The 24,164-nt window shown below is 34.3% G+C and overlaps 1 protein-coding gene across 2 annotated transcripts; it reads left to right on the top strand.

Moving 5' to 3' along the window:
* Nucleotides 1-3,932: 3,932 nt before the first annotated feature.
* Nucleotides 3,933-19,955, top strand: LOC131155223 (phytochrome-interacting ankyrin-repeat protein 2-like). 2 transcript variants are annotated; one of them, XM_058108210.1, is made up of 4 exons: nt 3,933-4,479; nt 4,561-4,725; nt 19,030-19,201; nt 19,396-19,955. In XM_058108210.1, the coding sequence occupies exons 2-4, from the start codon at nt 4,594-4,596 to the stop codon at nt 19,611-19,613; spliced, it is 522 nt and encodes a 173-aa protein (XP_057964193.1). In that variant the 5' UTR covers nt 3,933-4,479; nt 4,561-4,593; the 3' UTR covers nt 19,614-19,955. The 2 variants fall into 2 exon arrangements, with proteins under 2 accessions (XP_057964193.1, XP_057964192.1); XM_058108209.1 differs by having other exon boundaries at nt 3,933-4,725.
* Nucleotides 19,956-24,164: the final 4,209 nt, after the last annotated feature.

Here is a 24,164-nt window from a genome sequence, read left to right as displayed (position 1 = left end):
AACCACGGTATTCCTCCGCCATAAGTGAGGGTAAGTAATAAAATAAGTAGACTGTTTGCTTTAAGGGATGATGAATCGTATGGATAGCAAATTTCGAGGACGAAATTTTTATAAGGAGAGGAGAATGTAGTGACTCGAAGAATTATGGTATTTAAATAATAAATAGGGAGAAAAAGGAAATTAAAAGGGGGGCACATCAGTTCGCGTTCGTCGACGACGTGACATATTGGGCTCGTCGACGAGGGTGCGCTTCGTCGACGAGAAGATACCGAGATGCTATTTTTTTTCATCTCTGAATTTCGTCAACGAGAAACAAATGTTTGTCGACGAAAGACCTTCTTGACGTCGTTGACGAGGTGACGTGACTCGTTGACGAATGCCAGTGTATAAATATGCCTAAACTTCATTTTTGGCCAAAAATTTACGCGCAGACTTTCCTTTCTCTCTCCTCTTCAGTTTCCTACCCTTCTTTCTTAATTTATGGGTTCGTTCTTCGCCGGATTGACGATCTGAAGCCCCCACGACACTCCTAGGGAAGTTCTCTACAAATCTGCTGGAGTAGATCGATGGTGGGGCTAGTTTGATTTCCATCCCAAATTTAGGGTAAGACTTTGATTCAGTATTTGGCATTCCCTATAGTTGTAGAAAACCTAGTACACATAGAAATATTGAAATTCTGTTATGGGAAATGTTGTTTTCAAGGTGTTGAACGGGGAACCCTGCGGGTGCAGGACTGATATATTTTAGAGGTTTTTCAGGAATCAGGTAAGGGGATGAACTAAACTAGTTACTTTATGAAAATATATGTATAGTTTTACAGTATTTAATTTCAGAAAAATAAATATTTATATATTAACATTATGATTGGGAAAATACTGCTGTAAATGATGATATGTTTAAATATGTGAAATACCCATTTTGTGTGACATAAGTAGAATTTATTATGAATTTCTATTTTCTGAGAAAATGTTAAATGATACAAAGTTTTAAATGATATACCGGCGTACGGGCCGAGAGTTTTTATATGATATATCGGCGTATGGGCCGAGGATGTTTTAATATAATATGCTGGCGTACTAGCCGAGGATGTTCTCAAATGATATGCCGGCGTACGGGCCAAGTCATTTATATGATATGCCGGTGTACGAGCCGAGCCTCTTATTTGACATGTGATACGGCGTACGGGCTGTGATTGATAAAATACGAAATGTCGGTATAAAGGTCGATGATTTTCACGTTATATATGAAATGTGATATGATGATGTTGAATTGACAATTATTAATATGAAATAACAATATATCACAATTTGAAAATATGTTATATGTTATCAGAACCTAGTTGACTTGGTTTAGGCTTGCACGAGTACGATACCGTAGCTATGTGTTCATGATCATCATGATATTGTGTTATCGCTGTCGTACGGGGTAGCGTGAGGATGGATAGTCGATGTGGTTTATTGAAGTGTTGGTGCCCCTGGTGTACGGACCAGGTTTGGCAGACCCATCGTACTTACAAACATTTACTTTGACTTGGTAGTGGTTGGCCAGCCATTGTCAGGTCCCACCTTTGAGTCACACAACCCAGTCATGTGGAGATAAGACATGACACCAACCAACTAACCTTCCAGGGTTGTTTTTGTATTATTATCATCATATGAGATGAATTATGTTTATGGAAATCCATTATGTTCTGCCATACTATGAGTATATATGTTTTTCCCAGATATGATATAGATAGATTCATTAAATATGTTTATTTATGGTATTATGTATAACATAGAAATACTCATGTTGCCACATACTGGTATTAGTTTATTTCCCTTATTGAGAGGTGTCTCATCCCAAATTATATGAACATTTTAAGAGCCCCAGGTAGGAGAGCGGATAAAGTTCCGCAGCATTAGAGTTCCGTCGTTTTACCCTGTCTGAAGGGTAAGTCTTTCGCTAGGGTCAGATGAATTTTTGGGTGACAACCCTAGGGCTGGTTTTGATTATTTTGGGATATATACAATGAATGTAGTAAACTCTAGTATTTCGTTGAATGGTAATATGAGATGTATATGATTTTATGTTTCCTACTGTTTAGGCTCCTGTGTTGTAATTCTGATGTATCGTTGGTACCCACGGGTTCAGGCTGATTATAACCTGTTGGGTTTATTTTATTGGTTTTTATTATCATGGAAAAAAATGATAAAATAAGCAGGTCATTATACATAGTCCCATACAAGTTTCAATTTACTCACGTCACACTATTTAGTAGTAAAATTCATATATATGTATTCTCCCTAAAATAAGCCAACCTGCATTTACATTCATATACTCAAAATATACCTTTCTTATCTTACATAATTATTCTGAAAATATCTTCACTTTCATCAGTTCATTTTCGCATATACGTATCTAATAAACAACCCTAAACTCGGAAAACATAATTTAAATGGTTGGTATTTTAAACTCATACCGAAACATATACACGTATATATAATACAATATATTTTCCATTAAATTCATAAAAAATTTTGGTTTAATATATATTTTTCCCCATACCTGGATTCTTAAACTACGCCAATAGGGACTCCGAAAAGATACTTGCGGCGCTCACCCAAGTCCTGAAATAAAAATTATAGTTTAATTAAATCAACCCTAAATAAAATACTATTTTAATATTTCCTAAACCCATAAATTTCAAATAAATAATTATACCCTCAAATATAACCAATTTACTTAATTCTCCAAATCTCACTCTCGCTTTAGAGTGGAGTTTAGGAAATCCAAATTGGAAATTTACTCCGACTAAAATGACGACAATCGCGACTAGGACCCGATGGTGATGTCCAATTGTTGATTTAACGGTAGATTTACGAAAAAATTGAGAAAATAAGGAAATATTGTCTTATCCCAAGAATGGTGCTTACACCGCTTTTACGATAAATTCGCTCTAATAGAAATGTCAGTGATAGAGTTAAGAACCCAACGGTACCTTTCGTTTTCCGATCAATCGAATATCCACCGAGAAATTGAGAAGAGAAAGGAGAGAGAAGGAGGAGAGGACGTGAGAGAGTTACAGCGAGACGAATTCTTTCTTAAATCCATTCCTAAGGAAGATAAAGAAGATAACTTTTACTTTTAAATATATTATATTAATATTATATATATTTATATATATATCTACCTTACTTTATTCATATATATATATATATATCTATATATCCAATATTTATTTAATAAATTCAATTTAATAAAATTTATTTAATTTATTATATTATTTATTTAATTTTTTTAGGATCATTCCATTAATCTTATATAACTATTTTTGGGGTCGTTACAATATTAATATATTAATTCTTTATATTATATTATTTAATTAATAATAATTAATTACTTAATTAATTTAATTTTAATTTTATTTATTTATTTATTTTTTGAAACCACTACATATATATTTATATTTATCTGTATATAATATTAGTTTATTTTATTTTTTAACTAAATTAATTTTTTTTGAAAAGAATTCTAGACATTCTAAATATAATTTCATCTAATTTTAATTGAATTATTCTACAATATAGAAATTTATTTCTTTTAGAAATATATAGTCTTACTTTAAAATATGAAAATTTTTCCGCTGACAAAAAATTTAAGTAATTTTCATTTGTTTATATAGTATGAAAATTTATTTTTTTAAAAAATATTTAGCCTTTTTTTGTTAGTTGTAGGAGTTTTTATTCTTAATTTAAAAAAATAAGGGTGTTTTTGTCAATAAAATAATTTGTAGTATTCCCACTCGTATGCATAGTATATTTCTAAAATTCTAAAATATTCATTCAATTCTTTTGCCATTAAAAACAAAAAAAGAACAGAAATAAAATTTGAAAGATATGGAGGGCCCACGGCTAGTATAGTATTAATAAAAAAACAAAACCACTGAAAACACTGCTTTAAGGAGAGGAGCCCAATGCCTACGAGGATTCTTTCTCGAACCTTACTGTACCGTCTCATCCGTAAGACCTTCCTCGACAATTTTCCTGCAATCCAGGCCTAGGGTTTTTCCTTGCCCATCTCTCTCTCTCTCTCTCTCCGTGGCTTAAACCCTCCTCTATGGTCCCTCCAAACCCTTCCCAGTTCAAGCGAGGATTCGTCTAACCCATCTCATCGCAAATCCCCTTGTTTTCCTCTCGCTTCAAATCCAGGTGTTCCGAGTTCTTTCTCATCAATTATGAACATCTCATCCCCCTTACTCCGATTCTCGATCATTCACAACCTCCGCGTCTACGGCCCCGGCTTGAATCCCTTCGCACCCCACAACATGGCCAATCATTCCTCCTTCGGTTCTCGCTAATTCTTCTCTCCCCTCTGCTTTGATTTTTCGTCAAGGTTTTAGCATAATCATGTAAAAAAGACAACGGAGGGTCTTTATTTGTCTTCTTCGATCTTGTTTTTGCAACTTAAGGTCGCTGCGATTGCCTATTCGCGGGAAAGGTCAATCTTCCTGGCTTCATCATTTTTATTGTCGTCGAAATTTTTAGGGTTTTTTGGGTAATTATTGTTTTGGAATTTTAGTTCTTTGGTTGGGCGTAATAAGAGGAAGGAAGTATGACCCAAGAACAGTTGGGTTCGTACAAGCGGAGATTGTTGAGAAAACGTTCGTTTAGGTCGGTTGGCGATAGGGATGATAGAGGATGGACTCTGCTTCATATTGGTGCTCGGAAAGGTGACCTCAGAGAGGTAGGCTTTAATGTCATGATGTTGCCGTATTTGATCATTTGTTTTATTTGGTGACATTGATTGAAATTTTCTGTTCTCCAAGGCACTGGCATGGGGCTTCTTTACAAAGATGTCTCTTATTTATTTATTTTTAAAATTTTCTGGTTATTAAAGTACTAGAAAACAAGTCACAATTGCTTTCTGAAGTATGATCAGTAGTGGAAATCAATTATAATCTCAAGGGCATTCAGTCCATACCCTCCCACTTCTATTCTGTTTTTGGTAAGTATTTTCTTTTGATTGTTTTTATTCCCAAGAATGCAAGCAGGAATTTATATATTTAAATTTTAAAAAGCCTCAGAATACTGTGATAGGTTGGGAGTCTTGGGACTACAATCACTGATCATGGGTTTGAGTGTGCATTAAAGCATTATTTGAACTGTATGGAGTCCCAGGATTGTACATTCATGTCACTAAATACTTAGCATTCTCCCTCTGACTTATGGTGATTTTGGTCTACTGGAGCTGCAAAATTAATTAAGCCATACTTTGTTTAAGAATTAGAATATGTGTTTGTGTGTCTATACCTCAAATTATTGAAGGTGTAATCTTAACCAATTTTACATTAACCCTATATTTGAGAGCTTGGAGTTTGGACCTTGGATTTAGATTTGTATGGGTTTGAACAAAGTGTTATACAAAATTATATTTAGTTTCATCAAAATCCAAGGTCAAAAATCCCCTTCCAAATGCAGCCTAAGAGTAAACTGGATCCTACCTCATATGTGTGCACATACGCAGCATATGCATGTGCACATATGGGGCAGGATCAATTTACACCCAGTATAGAACTTCTTTTGATTACCCCTTTAAATATTTGGAACTGAAAAATTCATGACACTATTTTTTGTCTATATATGTGTTTTTCTTAGGTGGTTTTTGATGTTTGGTTCCATTCTTGTATGAAAACTCCATAATGTGGTATATTGATTTTTGACAATTAATACATTGTACTCCAACTTGGGAACAAAGTGTGGCCATACTGTCCTAGAGCTTTTCTATTATGGAATGTTGGGCGTGCAAAGTATGCTCTAGGATTTGGGTTTTAAGATTCACTCAGTCTATATGTATTGCTTGGTCTGCCTATTGTGACCATTTTATTAGAGAGAGAGAGAGAGAGAGAGAGAGAGAGAGATAGGGTAAAATGTAAACTTCCAAATTCAAATCCTTAAAAGCTGCTAAAAAAATTACCACTTATTAATACATAGGGGGGACTAAAATTAAGAACATTATAGACCAACTCCTAATTTAACATATTAAAAAAAAATCTCCACATGAGTGCAAGCTTGCTTATTAATTAAACCTAACACTTTGGGGTATAGAACCCAACAAACCCTTGACCCAATTATCTGGTCTTTGCAATTGCTTTTGAAACCTTACTCTTTTCCAAAATTTTTGGTCTAGAAGTTTTTTCAGTTAAACTTCAAAGTAACAAAGGAAGCATTAATGAATAAAAATTTACACTGTTGTTTCTTTGCTAGCATGGAAAGTAGATAGTTGGTGATAATATGGTTTTCCAAGTGATTTATGATCAAATTTTTATGGTTAAAAGTGAATTGTGATTGTAATTTTAGCTTTGGTTATTAAGAGAAGTTTGTATTTTTTGTAATGCAGCATTAGCAATATGAGTTAGTATTTGTTGATGCTCCAGCAAAATAAATTCAGCGTCATTTGAATAAACACAAGTGACGCAATATAAAGAAATTAGAGGATGGCCCTATTCGTCTCTATCTCTCTCTCCCCCCTCTCATGTGTTTGTTGTGATGAAGGTTGGTTTAGGTTATGATGAGCCAAGTGACTCAAGTCGAAGGAAAATTCTTCAATTGACTTTTGGACAAGGGTAAGGGGAGTTCATCTCTGCTTGTGGTTGAGAAGAACGTGACTTGCAATAGGTGGGTGAGGTTATTGGAAGGGGCTGTTTCGTGGTTTATCAAAGGGTTGTTGGTTTGTGGTTATATGGTGAGGGGTTTTTGAAGTTTCTGCAAGGGTATTGCAAAACTATTGGCTGTGTTGGGCTGGAACCATAGGAGGTTTTTTTTGTTCGTTCCTAGCGGCGCAAAAGTTAAGGGATGGCGAAGTTTCCTGAGTGTTTTCTGTGACCCGACGAAGGAGATATTGAAAGACTTGGGTGAAATAGTTGTAGAAGATCAGCCATATTTTATATAATGGAGGTAGTCTGTGTTGGAATTCGCGATCATCAAGCCCTCTCTGGAGCTCGAGTTATGGTGGTCGATAAGGAAGATAAGGTGCTGTAGGTGTGGCGTGTGGTTCAAATGGACAAAGTTGAGCTTCCGAAGTTAGTAGTAGTTGTTAATCAACTAGAAATCACAACTATTTGATCAGAGAAAAATGTCCACATAGTCTAGGTATCTAGGGTTTTGAAAGGAGCGTGGAAGCTATGAGAGGTGGCTATGGTTGTGCTTGGAGAAGACGAGACAAGGAATATTGGGCTGGGAGAAGGTTAGTTTTTGTCTTGGACCTATTCTAAAGGAGCAATTTTTTTTTTCCAAACTAAGTTGGGCCAACTTATTGAACAGGCTCTGTTCATAGTATCTGTAAAAACAAATTTGGCCATCCTTTGGAAACAAAAGACGTTTCTTTTGTGTTGGGTCGTTCTCAGATAGACCATTCATTTAAACATGCTCACTTTCTGAATAATGTAGACCAAGCCCAAGAGGCGGGTGTTAATGTTCAAGGAACTGTTCAGTTCTCAATTAGCGTCCAATGGAGTTTCTAAAGACCAAGGATGTTTGGGTGGGAGTGATGGATAAAAAAGAGAGCACTTGCATGTAGCGCGTACAGAAGGATCCTCTCAGCTAAAGCAGCAGTTATGATAAGAAGTTTCCTATAGGTCAAATCCAGAATTATTCCATTAATTGGTGTAGGTAGACAAGGGACGTAACAGGTATGCTGTCTTCCAAGCAGATTCCGAGTACAAACCATACCTTGCAATGTTCATTTTCAAAGAAGATTCTTGATGGCCAAGGGGGTTTGCCATATTCATAAAAATAGCAGCAATACTAAAAGTGTTAAAAGAGAAAGAAGCAATGGAGGAAAGTCTTGTTTCAAACAATTTTGGAGTTTTGGTTGATGATTTTGTTCTAGAGCAAGAGGATGCTGCAGCAAAGATTTTCAATGGAGGTGGTGTTTTGGGTAGGTTATTTGATGCCTCGAACCTTAAGGCGAAGGGATCTAAGGGTCCCAAGGTTTATAATCATTAGAAGATTGCATAGATGGGTGCGAATATGAAAAAAATTGTTCGAAGGAAAAAGGGAGCACTTTGCTGAACTAGTGCCAAAGATTTTAAAAAGGAATTTAGAAGGAGAGTTAGTTATTGTGGAAGACATAAATGCTAAGAAAAGGACAGGCTACTCTTGTGATGGGTTAACAAAGGAAAGGAAGCAATTAAGTGGGGGGATTTATCAGATAATTAAAGTGATCGTCTATGTGAGTTTGATTGTGGTGGGGGTTTACTATTGGATGAAATTAGGGAACAATATGGATATGTTTCAGACTCCAGTGACAATGTAGGAGACTTATCATATGTACACCCATCTCCTTTGAAAGGATTGGAGGGGTCCCTATATTTGAAAATGACTTGGTTAATGAGCTCCAATGCAAGGGTCAAAGGTACTTAGCTAACTTGAAGAGTTTGGTGAACTATGAAGGAAAAGGATTGAAGAGGGGTTCCTTGTTTAATTGTTAACTTTTTTTGTTTTTACTTTTTCATTTTATTTTATTTTTTTGGGATGGACTTCTTGTCCTTTTTCTTTGTAATTTCCCTTTCTCTATCTAATACCTTATTTTATTATAAAAATAAAAATAAAAATAAGTGACTCGATAAATGTTTAAAACGTTAACTAGAATAATGATGTGAATGAAAGATGCTGTTTTTGGAGGAGGTATTTAAGGGTAAATATGGACAGGAACATAATGGATGGATTGCTGAAGGATCTAACTGTGCTTACGGTGCAGAGGCATTGAAGAATATGAGGAAGACTGAGAATTCTTCGAACAAATAAATTTTTTAGTGGGAAGGGAAAACAGTTCTTGCAGGATTGCTGGTGTGAGAATTAAGGAAATACCTTTGATGAGGCAGCATCCTGCCCTTTCAATCTGGCCAGCAGCAAACGAGGTTTAGTTGTCTGTAATTTCACCCTTTCAGATGGTGGATTTGTTTGGAAATTATTTTGTGGATTCTGGTTGGTTTGGGAGAAGTGGAGAGAAGGAAGAGAAGAAATAGTTTCTCTTCACTTATTGTTTTTGGTTCACATATTGAGGGAAAAAAAGAGAAGTGGAAGAATGGGTAGAAAATGGCACTTTTTTCCTTCCCAAATTGGAGAGATCTGGAGAGAGAAAAAGCAAAACTAACTTATAATCTTGTAAAATGACAATTATGTCCCTTAAATAAAAAAATTCATAAAATCACAATATGATATATGCATTTTACATTTTACATGGTTTACTTATTTCTAAAAATAATATGACCAATGAAAACATTATGATCTTGGAGTTCATTGTGTGTATATGTTTGTTCTGCATTTAACGGAGTTTTGTGCAATTGGATTAGTCTAAAAAAGTTTGTATTTCAGTTTTCGAAGGTAAAAAAAAAAAAAAAAAACTTTTGAGGCCATTTGGTATCATTGTAAAAAATTATCAAAATGAAAACTAGAAACTAAAATTGAAACCAGAAACAAAAACTAAAACCCAAAAACCAGCATCATGTTTGGTTGATATTTCTAGAACTAAAACAAATTAAAAACTTGATTAAACAAATGATCATTTTTGTCATTGAAATAAATAAAAATTACAAAATATGTTTAAAATAATAAAAGTACAAAGTAATAAAATTTTTTAAAAAATACCATAATAAAAATAAAAATTATTATGAATATTTTGCTTAATTATTACATTTCAAAGTTCACTTTACAAGAACAATGTAATGATTTGTATTATATACGACAATTGAAGTATAATAAAAATATTTTGAAAATGGCTTTTTAATTATTTTTAATTTTTTAGAAAATTTATGGTTTTTTGTAATTTTAATTATATTTTAAATTCATATGATCATTTTGTTTTAATTTTAATTAAAAAGTGTGGATAAAATGAATGATTTGATCCAAAAAAATCAATTTTGGATACTAAATTATTCTAACGACAGGTTGCCAAAATAATTGAAGACCATAAAATTTTGTTTTCAGTTTTTTCGCAAACAGCTGAAAACCACCAATAGAATAAGAAAACAGGCAATGTAGACAAATGCATTTTCATGATCTGTTTATTCACTGTGCAGAAATGAAAGCAAAAAATGATACTGAACAGGCATTTTATTTTTTATATTATCATTCCCTATTATACTGCACTTTTCTTACGATGATAATATTGTCAAATGACCATTTAAAATTTCCTTTCCTTTTCCCTCCCAATAGTTGCAAGGAAAAAGTAGATTTCTTCTGGTTTCTCTCCTGTTGAATAAGAGATGCATACAGAAGAGAAAGTAGCCTTTGGCATTTATAATCATCTGAATTCAATGACTTCATATTTCTCTCCTTCATTATTTTTTTGATGGGTCTAGCTATATTGTTGGACTCTAATTGCCTAATCTAGTGGTAGATCCAGGTTGGTTAATTTCATTGGCCATGGAATAGCAACCAAAGATCATGGGCAGCACCAATTGGGTTCTACGTGCTATTTTCTAAACATATTTGTTTTTTTATTTTAGAGTTTTTGAATTTGATGTTGAAAAAAAGGAGGATTTTGTTGATTTGTTATGCATTTCGGATTTTCGGGACCAGTAATGTTAAAAGAAGAAAGTATCGAATGGTATTTTTGGGATGAGTAGTAGTTACTGTGTTGATGACAAATGAGAAATTGAGAATTAGCCACTTGTCCTAGTTTACCCCAGAAGTTTTCTTCGCCCTCCTTCGACAATTTCAAGCTCTTGACACTTGCTAGATATTCTATTTTTTTTCTTTTGTTTTACAAGCTTTAATTTACAGGAATTGAATGCGGTAAACTGAGAAAAAGGAATCAAGATTTTGGATCTTTATGGTAGATTTTCATTAATGAAGAAATCGAAAGAAAAATTTTTTATGTACAGGAAATGAATGAGCTAACTGGGATAAGGGTTAGAAAGGGAAAATTCACAAATTCAGATGTTTAGACAACTCAATGACCAAATATTATAAATGATTTAAAAGTGAATTAGTTTCTAAAGAATCTAAACTGGTTCATCAATTAATAACTGAATCAGTATTCAGTACTTAACACTTGATTTTATCAAAAAGCCCCTTTTAGCATATCCTTGTACTTTATGCCTTTTGTTTTTTTTTTTTGGGTTGGTGATGCTGAAGGCTTTGTACTTCAATTGAATTATTTCTTATTGCACACCATAGAATAACTTGTAGTAAATGGGGTAAAGAAATATTGTGTGTTGATAACGAATTCTGTATTTATTATGTTTAGATAGACTTCAAATTTGTTTTGAATCATTGATGCTTCGTGTATTTTCTTATAAAACCCTTTTCTATTTTATGTGTAGTGGACTCTGGATGATTATTTCCTCTTGTTCTTTTATTTGGGAAGATAGAATCTCTACAAATATAAGGGCTTGTGTGTGGTTCTAAATAAGACTAACACTAATTGTTTTTTGCAGATGAGATGGCCAAATAAGCCTCATCTCTAATGTTTGTGTCCTTTGTTTCCAAAACTTTGAGACTAATATTTGTAGTTTCATGCATTGTTCTTTCTCTAGGTCCATGTGTAGAAGGTTGTTTGACTTTTTTTTTTTTAATTTTAATTTTTCAGTTTTTATTTTTATGAGAGTTGAGTGTCTGTTCTCCTTCGAAGGGGTTCTTTTCTTCAGAAATGTGTGGATTTTTGTTGGAGTGAGGCTTTGGACGTGTGCTTTGTTGGTGGCAGTTATTTATTTGGCTAGAGCAGAATCTTAGGATTTTTGAAGGACAAAAGAATTCTCCTGAAATGGTCTGGGGCAGTATTGTTTTCTTGTTTCGTTTTGTTAATGGGTTTTAAGGAGTGTCTTTCAGATGATACCTGAAGAGATTGGAGGGCTTTGCTTCACTAATAAATAGCTTGATGCTCGTTGTTGATTGACGTTCTCTTACTCTCTTTCTTCATTAATAAATTTCTTCGTTTATCCCAAAAATATCACAGAAAACACCAAACCAGGGCACCAAGTACAATGGGATTGACATAAATTTTCAACTTGTATTTTTTACCAAAGCAAACCGCAATCTGAACCTATTCTACATGAAAACAACCCATGTGCCCTTCCACAGAAGCAAAACCTCTATCAATTGGCCTTAATCTTCGAACTTTAACAATGATATCATATATGTTAAATTTTACAGAGATGGAGAGAGAAGAGAGAGAGACATCATGTCCGAGTGATGAGGAGCATCTTCCTGTTTGTGAAAGACGAACTTTGTTTTCTTTAAATTTTTGAGCCTAGATTTGCACCTACTAGCTTTGTTGAAAAAGGGGAAAATGGCTTAGGCTAGATCGATCTCTATCCAAATGATAAGAGCTAGAGTGGAAGCCATGCTGAGAAGCAAAAAAAGAAAGTTGGAAATGGTGGTAGGAAACATGTTGATCATTTGAGATAGAATTGGGGATGAGGACAAGAAAGGGAAGAAGGAGATGAGCATTTTGGAGGCCAAAGAAAATTGTGTTTCCTACCATTTCATCCTATCTCTACTATTAGGAAGGAGATTCCCCTTTGTCTGGTTTTTAACATCTCCAAAATGTCCCTATAACTATCCATAAAAATTTCAAAAAAGTTCTTATAATCATCCATTAATATTTTAAAAATATTCCTATAACTACTCATAAATATTTAAAAATACTCCTAATCACCTCTAACTTTCCTAATTTTAAAAATATATTTATTAATTATTTTTTTAAAATTTATTTTGTTATAATTATCACTCAAAAGCCACGGAGCATGGGAGCATGCGCATCGTGCGTGCCCGCAGTTAGTTTTTCAGTAAGAATTATATGTTTATTTCAGTTTTTAAAATTATTAATTTACAAAACCTAACCACTGATAAACAATTTTTTTTTAGTGACTGGGCATAATTTCTTATGTTAACTAAACAGTATCATCAAGAACCCCTGCTTTGCTCAGTTTACTTGGTTTTACCAAATGCACACCCCTATTAGCAGATTATGGATTTATGTAGTCATTTTTAGAGAAAAATACTCATAAATTATTTGTTGCTCTCTATCTTTGCTATTGATTTTGTATATAATTATCTTTCTTGCTTCTGCATGTCTTTTCGTTTAAGTGCTTTAAAGGAATTTGTTTCTTGGACTTCAGCGGGATTAGGTTGCTAGCTTGATCTTCTTCTTGGATCGTTTTTATTGCATGTCTTATTTCTTCCCATTTTTCTTCTGTTTCCTAATAGAAGGATACCCTATTCTTCTTTTTGTAACTCTGTTGTTCTTGTCAATGATTTTTTTTATTCAACCTAGAAAACCAGAAACTACTCTAGTTGGTTAGTTTGGCAGTACTTCTAATGAGACTGTAGTGAATGATATTTCAAATATTGTAGCTGCTACTGTTCACACTATTCAGTAAATTAGCAGAGGTATTTTTCTCTTTTTTTATTTATTTTTATTTTTTATTTGTATGGAAGTCGTTCAGGTCTCTTTTGTTTATGTTTTGATCTACCGTGAGATTAGCTTTGTCCAATGCATAGTGATGGAGAACAACTAATGGAGAATGTTAGTTCTATTGTAACTATAGCTTTAGAAATTAGGATATTTGTTTTAGACTCTGAAAATTCAAGTTATTGTGGAAGTTCAGTTAATTTAGGTCTATTTTGTGTATCTTAAGTACTTTAGGGTTCTTCTTCTTCTTCTTCTTCTAGACTCTGAAAATTCAAGTTATTGTAGAAATTCAGTTAATTTAGGTGTATTTTGTGTATCTTAAGTACTTTAGGGTTCTTCTTCTTCTTCTTCTTCTATCTGTTAATTCTTTCTCTCTGTTCTTTACTACCATACATCCCTGTGACTGCTACTAAAACTCAGGAGCTGTCGCCCTGCAACAGTTTCTCTGTTAGTCTCTTCTTCCTTCCTTCATCTTCTCTTTTTCTATCTGTTAATTCTTTCATTCTGTTCTTTACTAGCATACATCCCTGTGACTGCTACTAAAACTCAGGAGCTATTCAAAATGTTGTCTATAAAAGATAACTGTTAGAAGATCCTTCATACTTCCACAAATTAGCACACCTTCATACTTCCACAAATTAGCACATGAGATCTACATGAAGGCACCTGCCATCCTGCATTGGACACTGCAAGATGACTGCATTCACTCCCCATTCTGGAATTAGATCTGAGTTCCTTCCGAGCAGGGTCAGAGTTACTCCTGATAATGACCAAATTTGATCCAGATCTTTGGCTAGGCCACCTGTTTGGAGGCCCAGCTGAAGTGTTATCATGAATTGCCGGGATCCAGACACATGCTTTTACTCGGTGTGTTGTATTAGACAATTATCACATTTTGAATTCAGAACTGATTTCTGTCCGTCTCTCTCAACCCTCTGCCTCTTCTTCTTATCTTCCTCATTTTCCTCTTTTTTTCTTCATTCTCTTTCTGTTCATCTCTGTTGTCTCTAGCTTCCTGTTCTGCCCTGCAAAAGTTTCTTTCTTCTTCACCGTCTTGTCTGTTTTTCCTCCTCCTGTTTCTATATCGCTCTGTTAGTTTCTCTCTTTCTTGTTCTTCGCTTTTCTACATCCCTGTGACTGCTACTAAAACTCATTCAAAACTTTGTCTATAAAAAAAAAACTGTTAGAAATCCTTTCATACTTCCACATATTAGCACTTGAGATCTACATGAAGTTGCCTGCCATCCTACACTGGACCCTGCCACCCTGTTGATATGTTCCCCCTGAATTTTTGGGCTATTCTGTCGTTTTCTTTCTTCTCAATAGTCAAAAAGATAAATAAGATGAACAGCATTAATAAAAGGAAAAACAATTTGTTACCTTCTTTATTATTATTATTATTATTTTCTTCTTTCCTTCAAATGTGTGTTCTTTCTTTGCAGTCTTCCTTTTTTTGTTTTGGGTACTTAGAATATACTATTTTGACATTTTTCTCCTTCTTTTCTATTATGCTCTAAATATTTTCAACTTAAACTATGATATAATTCAGTTCAAAGATGTGCCCTTCACCTCCTGCAGGAAGTGGAACTAGCATCTTTAGAGTGAGGAGGACCAAACTATAGAAGGGGGGAAGTAATTGGACATTAATTATGTGCCAACCATAAACTATTTCCAAGTTGTTATATTAAGAAGGATGGGATTGTTTTATTAAAGAAGTTTTAGGGATCCCCAACTCTAAAAAGTTTTCAAATTCTACATAGTTGTCTAAATAAAGAAGGGATTGTATTATTTACAATGTTTGAGGGGTCCCCAATAATAAAAATTTTCGAACTCTGATAAAGCTATGAGGGCCAGGATTATAATTTTCACAAATTTTGGTGGGGCATGGACACCATAGCTTACATGGAGCTCTACCCTTGCTTTGTGCATGCCTACTCTTGCATTTTGTGCCTTGCAGTAGGCGGCTACAAGGGCCTTGGCTTCTAACTACACCTGGTGCTTTCCAAAATACTGCTGCTCTGAGATAATAGAATGAAAGAGAGAAAGGAAGTGATAATATTATTATCGATTAACAAATAAAAATAAATTTTTTTTTAGTATTGCTAGCCTTGGGTATAGGATAATATTTTATTATTGCTATGAGGGTTATTGTTGTCATTAATAAAAAATATAAATAGCGGTGCAGCTGGTCTGTCCAGAGATGATTTCCCTTCTGGCTTAAAGTTCTCTCTTCTTTGTCTCTTTCTCTATTTCTTGCTGTAAGCCTGTAATGCTAATCTGCATATACTCTTTGGCTATCAATTCAGATTTCTCAGGTTTACAGCATAGTATCTATGTCTCTTTGACCTAAATGTAAGAATTCAAATCTTTGCTGTTATTCTTAAATTATGTTTTAGTACAAAATAAATTGATAGTTCTTTGCTTTATCCATGTTTTCAAGCACAATGCACTTAAAGGGGCATGATAGATACGAAAACCTATTTCTAGGGGCCTTCACCTGGGAGCTTAAGATTTTAGGTTTGAGTGGTTCTCTCTGTCCATGGTGAATCTGTTGTTAGTGGTACTCTGCATAGAACCTCTTATTATACTTTTGCATGATATATGGTTCAAATTACGTCATTTGTTACTGCTTAGGGGAAACAATTATTGGTCTATAAGCATTTGTAAGAAGGGAAATGACACCATGAGTTATCCAACCCTCTTTTGAGCCCAATATTGTGTTGGATTCTGGTGTGGGAGATCAGTTGATTAGAGCTGGATCTTACTGCCACTAACTGTAAAGGTGCATGACCTTGTCTTAAGTACTTGGTCACTTTCTGTTGTCAATTATGTTTCATTAATTCGTCTGCCTCCTGTCCTTTGATCATTTCCCTTACCTATTTCTTCATTTTTTATTCCTTTTTTACTGTTGAGCCCCTTGCTAGTTCTGACTGAGAGTATACCATGAATGTTAAAATGGAAGCCTCAACTTGAGGGAAATGGTAGCTGGTGGATCTTCCTCTTAGCTATCTGCAGCTATATATATATATATATATATATATATATATATATATCACACCTTGATAGTACCATTGAAAGATTGAAAACCTCATTGGTGGGCACGGGGTATGATCAAACATTTGAGTTGGATTATTTTGAAACATTCTCTCCTGTAGCTTGGTTGAACTGAATTTAGATGGGGTTTTTTTTTTTTTTTTTTTTTGGGGGGGGGGGGGGGGGTAACCAATTAGATGCTAAAAATGCATTATTTTACAGGTCCTTGCAGTGGAGGTCTACACTCGACATAGGGCAACCTCTAGGGTATGCAGCTCAGGGATAGTGGCAAGGTTTTTAAGTTGTGCATGGTCATTGATGGATATAAGGAGGGCCTAGCTTGACAAGTTTAGAAAGGTTGTCTCTCAAACTTGGTTTACAATGTTATTTTGGTGCCCTTTTTGTTAGGATGAAGGAGACAGGTGTGGGTTATTGATAATAACTTGTAAATACTAGATAGTGCCTCTTGAAGACTTTCAGATGCACACTGTTGGCTCCAGAGGCAGTTCCTAATCAAGAGTCAGAGCTCTTCAATATCCATGGGTGGGTGGTAATCTTGTCACCTGGTACTGCAGGAAACAAACTACTACTGCAAGAGCTAGTGTTTTTGTGAAGGGAGTTAATGTGGCCGATGGCTCTTAATTTTGTTTAATTTTTTGCAAAGCATAGGCATAAGATGAGGCATTTTTACCCTCAAGAGGTGAATCAGGTGATGCGTAAGCCTTGAGGCATTGAGGTGTAAAACTTTTGAGAATTTTTTTTAATATAAAAATACGTAAATTAAGTAGATGTATTTTTCAAATTAAGAAAATTGCAAAGCATATGTAAAAGGAAAAGATTGGAAATGTTGAGGTTCAAGAGTTATAGAAATCAACTCATATTATTGTATTCCATTCATATAAACATGTAGTTATATTTTTCTAGCAAAATCTAATGTGTGATTCAAACACTCAAAATATGTAAAGATTCAACTAAAAAGGTATGAATAAGCTCAGTTTGTAATGGCTGGGTCTTTTTAGGATTTAATTTTTTAGACTGAGTGGTTTGCTTTGATTTAGCCTTTCAAGATATTGATGAAAAAGCTGGAGATATTACTGTGATAAGAGTGCCATTGCAAGTGCAATTTTTCATGGGAGAACAAAGATTGCCATTTTGTGAGAAATGCTGTGCAAAGAAGATTGTGGGTACTCCATTTTATAGTTAAAGATAAAATATCACAAAGGCTCTGGCCTAGCAAAGAAAGAAAGGATTTACAAAGGCACTGATTAGATTTGCTTTGTATCATTATTGTAACAAATTGGGATTGGTAATATTTTTACCTATCCATAATAAAAGATTTACAGAGGCACAGGCCTAGCCAAAAAAAAAAAAAAGGATTTACAAAAGCACTGCTAGATTTGCTTTGTGTCATTATATTGTACCAAGTTGGGATTGGTAATATTTTTACCTATCCAGAGCTTGGGGGAAAAGTTCTAGTGACTTGCAGTGGACTAGTGACTTTTTATCAAGGATATTTTTGTCATGAGAAAAATTTAAATAGAGGTGCAGCTGGGTCAGTGGGGGAGATGATTCCCTTTTGGCTGAAATTTTTATATTTTCTCCCCTCCTATTTCTTGTCTAACCCTATTTCTGTTGTTCTTTGGCAAGTGATTCCGATCTCTCAGGTTCACTGTGCCTTACAAAGCAATTTCTGGATTTCCTTTTCTTTTCCCTTGGTTTTTTTCAGGATTCAAAAATGGGCATAGAGCTGTTACTTTTTGGGATTATATTGAGAGGCTTCAAAAGTGATGCAAATCAAGGTTTTACTAGTGGAGCTGGTTGCAAGATGGGTATTAGAAATTTCCCCCTTCCATAATCCCTGGTGGGTTCTACCACTGCTTTCTTAGTCCATGGCATCTGCTTAATTTCATCTCTTAAGATATTCCTTTTGAGACTCTGTTTTAGCTTAAATCTGATCTTTTAGAAAATAAAACCTTCGTGACTTCCCTTTCCTTCCTTTCTTCTTTTATCTTATTTTCCTCTTCCTTGTCTGCATAGGCCTTAATATAGCGAGAGTTGAGTTTTGACTGTGTAGTACCTCTGCTGGAGGAGTGCTTGCTTTAACAGGACTTCAATAGGTTAGCATCTATGCTTCTGTCGGAAGAAGGAAAGCAGCAAACTAAGCTAATCAGGCATCAAATTTGGATCTTCTCACTTGATAGAAGAGATGCAAAGACGTACATAAAGAATGACTCTCATTTGCCTTAGTGTGCGAACTCAATTAAGGGTTCCATTCTTTTTGAGTTTATACCCAGCAAGGGGGATATTCTTTCATTTAGGAGAGATCCCAGTCCAGTGGTATTAATTCAAGGTTATTGGGTAATGGCTGATCTGTGTTGCTTGTGCATTCACATGTTTTTCCTCTTCGCATTACTTGTGCGTATCTTTTTTTGTTGGCCATTGGTTGGTTTTTAGGCCACAAATCGTGTGCGCATTTTGCATGTGATAGTTGTTTGTTATGTGCATGCACGTATGCATACCTTAATCATCAAAAGTGCACATCATGTAATAATGATTGATCTGTGTTGCTGGGCAAATTCCAAATCTTCCTGTTGGCAGGTGAAGCGACTTCTTGATGAAGGAATGGATGTGAATGTTGCTGCATGGGGTCCCAAATCAAAAGGGGAGACTCCTCTCCATCTTGCTGCAGAAGGTGGGCACCTTAGAGTTATGGATGAATTGCTTGAGCGTGGTGCTAACATTGATGCACGTACCAAGGGTGCCTGTGGCTGTAAGTATATATTCCACCAGAGAGAGAGACCCATTTCCTAAACCCGCACGCTGCACATATTGTCAATGCTAGACACACTGAGCTGCATATACACATTGTACACATTCAATGCTAAACAGAGTTCCTGTCATTTATTCCCTATTCAGTTTTGGTATTTGATTTATTCCTTGTGTTTTTTTCCCTGTAAAATGCAGGGACTCCACTTCACAGTGCTGCCAAAGAACGGAGGAAGGAAGCTCTGAAATTCTTGATAGAGAATGGTGCTTTTTTGGCAGCTGATATAAATGATTGCAGATTTAACCCCCCGCTGCATTACTGCCCTGGTCTTGAATGGGCATATGAAGAGATGAAGCGTCTCCAACTGGAGGACTTCTCAGCAGGCGAGACTTGTTCTTGTAGCTCTGAAAGCTGATGATTCTCTCTGGTCCTCGCCACTACTCCCACTATATGTATGTTTGGGCTCGTGTGCGTTGCTTCTACATATTCAACAGTAGAAATAAGAACTATGTTCGGGCTCTTGTGTGCTTTGCTTCTACATATTCAACGGTCGAAATAAGAACATATGCTACATGTATTGGTTCATCGCCGCTCGAAGTCTCGCATAGTCATGTTCTGGATGTTGTGGCGTGAGAATTGTTTTTTTTTTGGTTTTGGGAACCTTTGTTAATATGTTTTATGCCAAGTACTAATAACTGTAATTTGAAGTTGGTATCCGCCAGTTTCATTTTTCTGAAGCCTCCTTTTCTTTTTAAAATTCTCATCTTCCTGAAGCCTTATTATGGTTTTGTTGTCCGCTTGCATTGGGAGAGGGAGAGATGGCGTGGATGAGACCAATGCGGATTATTGATTTTGACATGGATCTCATGACAGTCGAGCTCTATTTGTGGTTTTGTACCACAATAATAGTAATAATAATAGTGACCAATCTCCCTGGTATGCCCAACTGTGGTCACACGAGGAAAACCATATTTCTCTAAACCACTCTTAACTACCCTATGGGTTGTGTATTTACGATAATAATTCATTTTAAAGCTTAGTCATAGCTAGAAAGGATTTAATATTCATAAATTTGTCAAAAGGAATAGTTTATGATAGCATTAATTGACGAAAAATGATTTATATAGTCGATCACTGCGACTTAAAGTTTGGTTTTGTTGTTATCAAATATAAAAAATAATAAAAAAGGATATTCTTCAAAATGTCTACAAAAAATGGGAAATAATCTTTGGTAATTTTACATTGTTTGGAGCTAATTACTTTTCCTTGAAAAGTTGCTTTCTGCTACTATAAAAAATATCAATGTGAATTTGGGCATATGGATCCATGTGAATTTGGCTCAGAGAAAATCTGGATAGAAGGAACAAAGACTTGGTTGTGATGAACGTCATCATCAATGCCAATGGCTCTTAACTCTCGCCCACAATGCTGGAACAACATTTTCCATTTCTTCTTGAGTCGCAACTCCTCTGAACTTGACTTGTAAGGTCAATTCCTTGTTGGGCCGTGGACAAATTTTCTACCTTCTTTCATCGAATTTCATTTATGCATTCCCGGGGAGGCTGGAAACTGGAACATGGCCCCACACGGTTTACACCACAAACTACTTTTTTGTGTGGTGGTGAAGGGCTGAATCAGATTTGGTGTGTTTTTGACTTTGGGGAATTCTCAAATACTTGCAGCACTTTGGATTGGTGGTTGGATTTGATGGCTTTCGTGTTGTCCCTGTTCAAGCTCAACCTCTGTTCTTCAACAAAATTAAGTTGTTTGATTGTGAAAGTAGAATTGCTAGTTATGTTGAAGATTGCATTTGGACCTACTGCGGTTCATGTTTGAGTCAGCTATTTAATTGTTTATTGGGAGAGCATCATTATCGCGAGCTCCAAAAAATTTAAGAAAATAAGAAGAGTTCTACTTCTTTATGTTTGGATATGGAAGAAAGCGAAGAAAAAAATAAAAAATATGTCCCCAAATTAATAAAAAAATTTAATTTTATATATCCTTAACATTTAATTTTTCTTAATTTTTAATTATCTTACAACAATTCTTTACTGTAAATGGTATTTGATATAGAGAAAATGAATTTCCTCTTTATTTTCCTTCTCTTTCCTTTCTCTAGTAAAATTCTTAATCCAAAAATGGAATTTAAAGGAGTAGAATCACTTTATTTCTTTGTATTCCTTGTTTAAATTTTTGTTTTTCATTTCCTCTCCAGCCATTCCATTTCCCAAGCCAATTTGATGCAAAGGAATTTTATTTGCTTGCTTGTTTTTGGGCAAATGATAGCCTTTGCTGTGCAAGTGCAAGGCAGATTTTGAGGACTTCAAAAAAATGAAGAGGTCTTAGAGGCATTGAGGAGATCTATTGGACTAGGGTTTTATAAATTAATTTCAGTGCAAATTATGGGCCTATTCACTGAAAATGATTTCGAGGTGTTTTCAGATGCCACAAGAACACTAATATGGGGTATAAATTCATATTTTAGTAATAATGCAAAAAATGATTACTAATAACTATCATTATTTTATTAACAAATTATCACTTGAATCAACTTTAATAATAAAAAAGAATTTAACTTCTATGTTTTTGAGAACAATTTTGACAATAACTAAGGGGCCGTTTGGTATCATCGACAAAAAATAGAAAAATGAAAATTGAAAAGAAAAACCAAAAATCAAAAACAGGAACTAAAAACTAGAAACCAGCCAATTACTTGGTTAACATTTATAAAACTAATACAAATTAAAAAATGCTCATTTTCATCTTTTAATCAAATAATACTATAAAATTATGATTAAAATAATAAATTTTAAAATAATACACATTAAAAAATGTACTATAAGAAAAATAAAATTTATTAGAATTATTTTACTTTAATTGTTCAACTTTCAAACTTTACTTTACAATAAAAATGTTATTGAACATGACAATTGAAAAATAGTAAAAATATTTTGTAATTAACTTTATTACTTTTTTTTTTTGAAATTTATATATATATTTATTTTAATTTAAAAGTGTATAAGGTGAATAATTTAACCCCAAAAAAACTATTTTGGAATATTAAAATTTATGGTGACAGGTTGCCAAAACAACTAAAAAGTATAAAATCTGGTTTTTAGTTTTTTGGCAAACAGTTGAAAACCGACAATAGAAATAGAAAATTAACAACATAAATAGACACATTTTTATAACATGTTTCTTTACTATGGAGAAACAGAAATGGAAAACAAAAAACAACAACGATACTAAGTAGATATATTTTTTAGTGTAAATAATACATGATACAATTCCTTTTTTTGTTTTTTTTTTTTCATTTTCAACAACATTAGTACTCAGGAACTCCTTTCTTAATCCTTTTAACCTTGAAATTTATATTGGAGAAGAAGCATTTTTGAAAATTTGAGTTGGGTGAAGATTGATTGCACAGTGCAAATTGGTAATGGTCAAGAAAATGGGATGCCGGTGGTCCATGGATGCCATGCTCATATAAAGTCTGAGGTCCAACATTCATCCAAAACCTAATTACTACAAGTTTGGGCTTTACATAAAGTCTGAGGTCTAACATTCATCCAAAACCTAATTTCTACAAATTTGGTATGCAATAAATTAATGATGGAACCTAATCCAATTTATCATTTGATTTCGTCATGTTTCCATTCAAATTTTCATTTTATTCTTTTCCTATACCCATTCTATTCATCAACCAACCATGACATTACAGATGAAAGGTAGAAGAGTTGCCAATACCAGCAGTCCACTTGTGTATGTTTAGGAATATGACATTTTCAATCTTGAAAAAACTCTTGAAGGTAACTTAATGTTTGGGGACTTTGGGCACAAAGGGATTTTGTCATAGAGTGGCCCTTAGGTTTACTGTTGTGTAGGGACAAAAAAAAAAAAAAAACTTGAACTGGGTGTTCTTCAGAAAACAGTAAATTACAAATTTTGAATAACAATGGCATGATTATTATTCACTCTGCTTAAGCCATTTGAAGAAAAGGTAGTAAAAAAAGAGAGGGGAAAGTTTTAAAAAACACACAAAACAAAAAGAAGAACTCACTCCCACTGCATCTGTGCAGACTTCTTTTCTGAAAGGCTCTTACTGTTATCCTTCTCGTGCTGTAAGGAGACAGGAAGGCTGGTCCCCTAGGCCTAGCACAAACAATTTGAAACTACTGTGGCTTCCTCTCATATTGATTTTTAAGCATGTGACAAGGGCGTCCCCCCCACACCATTGATGGATGGATGAATCTACCCAGTGATTTCATAGTCAAGATTAAACCCAATTCGCAATAAATGAATCCAATTGACGTTGAACATGATGGGTCTTGTTAAAACAAATTCATAATAAATGAATTCAATTGTCTGTTTTCTATCTCTATGGACATCTCTCATTTATTAGTCTTTTGACCTATTTAGTTTTTAAAGTGAAAAGGGATACATAATAGGAGACTGTATAATGAAAATCAAAGTGCGCATCATTAAAATAATACTCATATTAGAGATTATCCTAAATAGCTAGAAATTGAGAAACATTTATAATGATGTTTTATGATAGGAATCAACATGCTTTAATTATTTCCTTTGCAGATATGTTGACACGTGAACGACCTCTGATGTCCACTATTGATCATAACTATTTTGTAGGTATACATGTGATTATTTGAAGACCACCTACTCTTTCGATGGAAGACTTTTGTTGAAGACTTTATAATTATGTTAATTTTATATTTTGCTTGGCTATGTTATTTCAAGTCTATTAGGTGCTTGATGGCCCAAAAGAAGTCTCCTTGAGCCTAAAATTGATAAAAAAGACAAGAAAGACAAGAAAAAGAAAGACTTGAAAGGGAAAGAGAAGGTTGGAAATTCACTGCACATTTTGGATAAATATCAATTTGAGAAAGAAAGCAAAGAAACACAAGTTGTCTATGTCGTGGTGGCTAAAGAGAATGAGTCCTCTATTCAT

The sequence above is a fragment of the Malania oleifera genome, chromosome 5 (assembly GCF_029873635.1).
Source record: "Malania oleifera isolate guangnan ecotype guangnan chromosome 5, ASM2987363v1, whole genome shotgun sequence".
Classification (NCBI taxonomy): Eukaryota; Viridiplantae; Streptophyta; class Magnoliopsida; order Santalales; family Ximeniaceae; genus Malania; species Malania oleifera.
This window is presented reverse-complemented; position numbering and strand designations above follow the sequence as displayed.